General features: G+C 46.2%; 1 protein-coding gene across 1 annotated transcript in view; it reads left to right on the top strand.

The window, feature by feature from the left end:
* Positions 1 to 457: 457 nt before the first annotated feature.
* The window catches only part of SNCG (synuclein, gamma (breast cancer-specific protein 1)), a 16,498-nt gene continuing 11,508 nt past the window's right edge, over positions 458 to 5,447 (top strand). Inside the window, exon 1 of the mRNA XM_009704782.1 lies at positions 458 to 780. Coding sequence (XP_009703084.1) covers positions 660 to 780 — 121 coding nt within the window. The 5' untranslated portion in view covers positions 458 to 659. The remainder of the gene's footprint in view (positions 781 to 5,447) is intronic.

Below are 5,447 nucleotides of genomic sequence, written 5' to 3' on the forward strand. Positions count from 1 at the left end.
GAGCACCAAGCTTTAGCTGGTTCCCTTTTTCTCTCAGTATTTACTAGAAATAATGTTCTTGTTATCGTTTTGTGCAGGGTGGGTTCTGGTAACTGCCAGACCAAGAAACCTGACCCTGTTTGTTTGCCACAAACCTACCAGCTTTACATGCTCTCCACCCTCTGGAAACCCAGGCGAGCTGGTGTTTGCCTCCTGCAGCAACCTTGGGGAGATGCCCTTTCAGGAACTCAGCTCCTCAGATAAAAAGTCTCCCTCTTCACATGACAGCATCCTTGAGTGAAAGCATTGCAGCATCTTTTAAAAGCTTTATCTGTCTGGAAATTTTCCAGACAGTCCCTTACGTACCGATGTCATCCTCCTCCTCTCCCCCTCCCTTCTTAAATCTTCCCAAGCAGATCCATATCATTAATATTTCAGTATCAGCTGTTCACAGGCATTGGCTACACTGCAGCGCACTTCATCAATAAGAGCCGGTAAAGGCTGTGAGGTTTCCCACACTGCCTTCATCCAGCAGAGGAGTGAGAGCAAAGGCAGAGACTGGCAGAGAAACCGAGTATCTGCCAAGGGTGAGGCTGCAGATTGCAGTCCTGGTCTTGAGGTGCTTGTTGCTGCTGTCCCTCACTCAGATCGTCCAGGTAATACCCTAGCAAGCAACAAGAATGGATGTCTTTAAGAAAGGTTTCTCCATTGCTAAAGAAGGTGTGGTGGCTGCTGCAGAAAAGACCAAGCAGGGAGTGACGGAGGCTGCAGAGAAGACTAAAGAAGGGGTGATGTATGTAGGTAAGAGGAAACTATTCTCAATCTGCATTTGAGCGTGAACTGCTGCATAGATTGTCTCTGAGAAAGTCTGGGGAAATGGTATTGTGGCTAGAGCTTGGGAGTGAATGGCAGGAGGTCTGGATAATGTCCTCAGCTCTGTCACAGAGTCACTGTGTGAGCCTGGCGTGCCACATCCTCCCCGTGCCTCAGTTTCCCCGACTGTAAATTAGACATCAAAACGGCCACTACTTCGGAGGCGGCAGAGCTGAGGCAATGTGAAGGAGCAAATGCCCAGGTGGAGTGTTTCTGTTATGACTATTCACCGACTGTTTGCAGGGTGAGTCTGTCACTCTCCAAGCACCTGAGCGCTGCTGGTCTGCGCCTCGCCTCCATGCTGTGAGAGACATGAGAGATGCGCTGAGGGGGTCCCCGAGAGGAGCCAGCAGCGTTAAGTGGGGATTGCAGGATGCATCTGTTTCCCCACAAACATACGGTTTTAGCCTGAAATCCTTCTCTTGTTCGCTGGCCTCTTTCGTTCCCCATGCATGCATTAATCTTGCTTTACAAGAGGGGCCCAAATCATTCTGCCTAGAGGATAGGATCTGGAAAGCAGCACGTCTGATGTCCTGCCTAGAGACCTCTCTCGCAGTTCATGTGCTGTTTCAGAAACCTCCCCTTTCAAGGTCACCCTCGAAATCCGCTATCTCCGCTATCTAGCACACACAGTTGTATGGCTGGATGGTCAGATATTCCAGATACTATGAAATCTATGAACTCTTGGGTTCCCAAGACTGATTACCTCGCTGCTGCCTACTGCACGTCACACAGCTTGTTATGTTTGCTGGATGTGGGAGAGAGGGTGCATTTTTAGTAGGAAGGTTTACACGCAGGCTCTTCCTGCTATCGTGCTGCAACATCCACAGCTGTACATAGCTACTATATTTAAAACATCTCTCTTGACAATAGCTACATGTATATATTTGTACATTACAAATAAAGTACAAATTTTATGTGTAGCAGATCTGGTAATGTCTTCATACTGAAATTTTAAATACTCAGCTATTGGCATGCTGTAAATGAGCATATGGAACAGTTCATATTTCAGTTTGAAGCTGAGTCACAAGAAAAAAATGTAAACAGCATTCCTGTAAACAATTAAACTAGCCACGGTAACTGAAACACCAGCCTGTGAAACGTTACAGCTAGGTGTCAAATTGTGGCATCGCTACTGCTCCAGCTGCTTCCTGATTTGAGTGATGTCAGAAAGGGTTATTCCGAATTTTTATACATAATTCCTCACATCTCTGTTCAGTCACATTTTATGTCTCCATACTGTGACTTGGTTTTAATTTTTGCACAGCCATGAGGTACACAGTCTGCTTGTGAGATCCTAACCCTTTCAATAAAGTTTTCTAAAAGCCTTCTTAAAACCTAAATCTCTGAATGAGGATCGAATAAGGATCAAGGTGAAGATTAAGTGCTTTTTCCTTTTATTTTTTTGTTTTGGTTTGTTGGTATACCGCTCATTCCCACCCTGTCGTGCACTGGATAGTGCTTTGCCTTGGGGCTGACTCAGGTCCTGTTGCACGGTGGGGGATGCTCGGCCCTTTGGGAAAAATTCAGTCTTTTACAGGCTGGATGCTGATAAGCTCAGAGAATTCATTTTTAATTAAGCAGAGCAGGTGGAGGCCAGGTATATCGATTAAAACTGGAATGATTAGTATGTTGTCTGTGCTGCCTTTTCTCACCCTGTGCCACATGAAGGGTTAATCAGAGACCTAAACTGTTCTTTCCCTGCTCCCTCCTTTGCCGAGCCCTATCCCAGCAGCTCAGTCTGCAGTGTTATGTGACACAACCTGAGTTGTCGGATGCTAGGGCAAAATAATACTTGTATAAAAGCTTGAGGGTCTTTTCAGAACATCAGGAAAGGGAGGAAAAAAACCCAAAGCCTAGGATGGATGAAGTGCATCCCTGACTGTTTTTCAGGTTTGTGTTAACTCATTGCTGACTCTCCTAGGAGGATTCCAGATGTCTGGGCACAACCACCACATCTGGTGAGTCACTTGCTGCCGCCCCAGGAGGAAAAAAGTAATGCTCATTCAGAGGCATCCACCTGGAGCGGACGGTGTTACTGGGGCACTGCGGCCACCTCGTCCCTCCCCTCGGAGCCACGCAGGTTCAGTTCCCACAACCCACGGCAGAGCCGGAGATGCCTCCCTCCTGCGCTAACACCGCAATGCGGTGCAGTGCTATGGGCTGGTTAGAGATGCTGCCATCCCCGGGGGAGTCAGGAGCGTGGGGTGCTCCTGCCCTGCCATGCCGCTTGCTGAATGCATAGGGCAGAGAAGAGGGTGCACGGAAAGAAAGAGAGAAATCCTGTAGCGTGGGCCACATTTGCACTTGGTAAAAATCACAGTCTGCTCTCCAAATTGTGACAGCCTCTGGGTATACTGAAGTGGCAGTGGGTCCTTACACATTTAGTGTGTATCCAGCGGTTGATTCAATGGCCTTTTTCATTTGGTTTAAATACAAGGAATAAGTGATCCTGAAGTTAATTAATGAAGTTAGCACAAGGCTGCATCAGACTATTGCGTGTAAGGCCATTAGTACTGTTTAATGCTATAATTCAGGAAGCCTCAACAAAGAATGCACTTCTAGATTTCCAGAAGGGCTTTCAGCCACGTGTGTTGCAGAAAGCCCCAACGCACCAAGCTCTACTTAAACGAAGTGACTCCAGCGCAAACTCCTGCAGGACTTACAGCACATCGTAATATCCTTTCCTACTGTAAACCTTTTCCCACTGCACAGCACTCCACCGCCTCTGTTGCACCCTTGCCATGCTGAAGCTCTTACAGATGACTCACAGCGCTCAGAAGAGGCAGGATGCATGAACTTTTAATTCTGTGTACACAAACTGCAGGCAAGGACTAGTGAGTGAAAGGAGATTGAGCATCAGGTGATTGCTTTCTGATTCAACGGATGGGGATTACTGGCAAGGGTAGATGCCGGAGGGTTGGATTTTATGTGGTGTGTAATGGATGCTGAGCCTGAGTCATTGGGTGTGGTCTGGGGGCGGGGTAGGAAGGTGAGGCAAGCTCTCCCCAGGCTGCAGCCAGGGCGCTTCCCAATGCTATTGCTTCTGTGGTGGGATGGATTTGGGTGTTTTACTTTTGCCTGCATCCTTCGCTTCTGGAATTACTTTCCATCAGAAAATATGGCACTCACCCACTCCCCTTCCCCTGCAAAAGAATTGAACCCAGATAGTCATCTTACATCAAAAGTCTGGTAAAAAATATACAGAAGTACAGCTCTTGTCTCACTAAGTGTGTTTACTGCAAAACTGAAACGTATGTAAGGCTAGTACAGCAAATTATACATTTTGCTTACCTAACAACTGCTCTCTGACCAAAAACCAGCAAAGAAGGGCTAAGCTTGAACATCTCTGTCTGATGTGAGAAGGTCTCGTATGTCAAATCAATATTGTGGCAATCTTTTATTGGAATGGTTCTGGGAGGGAAAGTGAGGCAGGAGGGCGTCTGAATTGAACTGTGTGCATTTGGCCCGTCCAGGAGCAGAAGTTCATGGCTTGAGACTAGCGTCTGCTCTGCTCGCTGCTGTCCTTCTGTACACATTTGTATACCGTGGGCATCATTATTAAATCCAGTTTACAGCAGTGCACACGTATCATATGCATCATTGGGAACTGCAGTTCATGGCAGTAACAAGAAAGAAGTACAAAGATTTCATCTCTTCAGTTTCAACACAGTTCAGGAGGGTGGAGTGAAATGCTGAGGGCATATTGTAGTAGAACAGCTTTGTTCTGCCCCAGGCAACCATTACAACCACCAAAATAAATCAACAATTGAGAATTACATTAAATAATACATAACATGTACCAGGCAGAACAGAACTGGGCTGGATCTGCTGTTATCAGGGCCCTGCACCTGTTTTGCTTTTCAGGCTGTTAATGAGATGTGGTTTGCAGCTGATTTCTCCCACCACACCCATGGATGCTCCAGTACCTCTGGAGTTGAAGATCTGCCCGGCTCTCTATTTCTATCATTTTGACAGTTGGCCATAAAAATCCTTTTGTTGGATCAGTATGGGAAACTTCAAAAGAGTCTGTATAGGTGCAGATGATTTACAAAAATACAGTAAAAGTGGGACCGGTGGAACCTTTTGGCACATGTTTATTTAACTTTCAACAGATGTAAATTTGATCCTTTATTTTTCTAATGTGAAAAAGCATTTAGCTACTGTGGAGGCTGCCTGGCTACCATATGATTTAACGTACGTGCTGCAGTATACAAATAGAAGGGATGTATAGCAGGTCACTTCAAGCTTGGAGGAAAACCACAGAGATTAATTATTCCTTAAGGGCTGCTTGTGTTGCAAACTGAATGCCCTCACATCCTGTTAGCTTTTCTGCCTTGAGAACTGTGAGATAAATTACAATGGAAGCATACATATGGTGTACTTTCATAATTTGAGATAAAAACATCTGCGTGCTGTGTATTGCTGCGAGCCGGCACTTACAGCCTAGGCTGAGGCACCGAAGAGGGAATCTAGCAAGTCGGTATGTAGTAGGTGGGGGGTTGTTCTGTAAATCCAGCCTCAAGTTTCTCAAGAGTCTTTATTAGAGGCACAGGATGAAGCTTTAAACGACCACTGCAGCCAAGTATCCTGCT

Source organism: Cariama cristata, unplaced genomic scaffold (assembly GCF_000690535.1).
Source record: "Cariama cristata isolate BGI_N322 unplaced genomic scaffold, ASM69053v1 scaffold2870, whole genome shotgun sequence".
In the NCBI taxonomy this organism is placed as follows: Eukaryota; Metazoa; Chordata; class Aves; order Cariamiformes; family Cariamidae; genus Cariama; species Cariama cristata.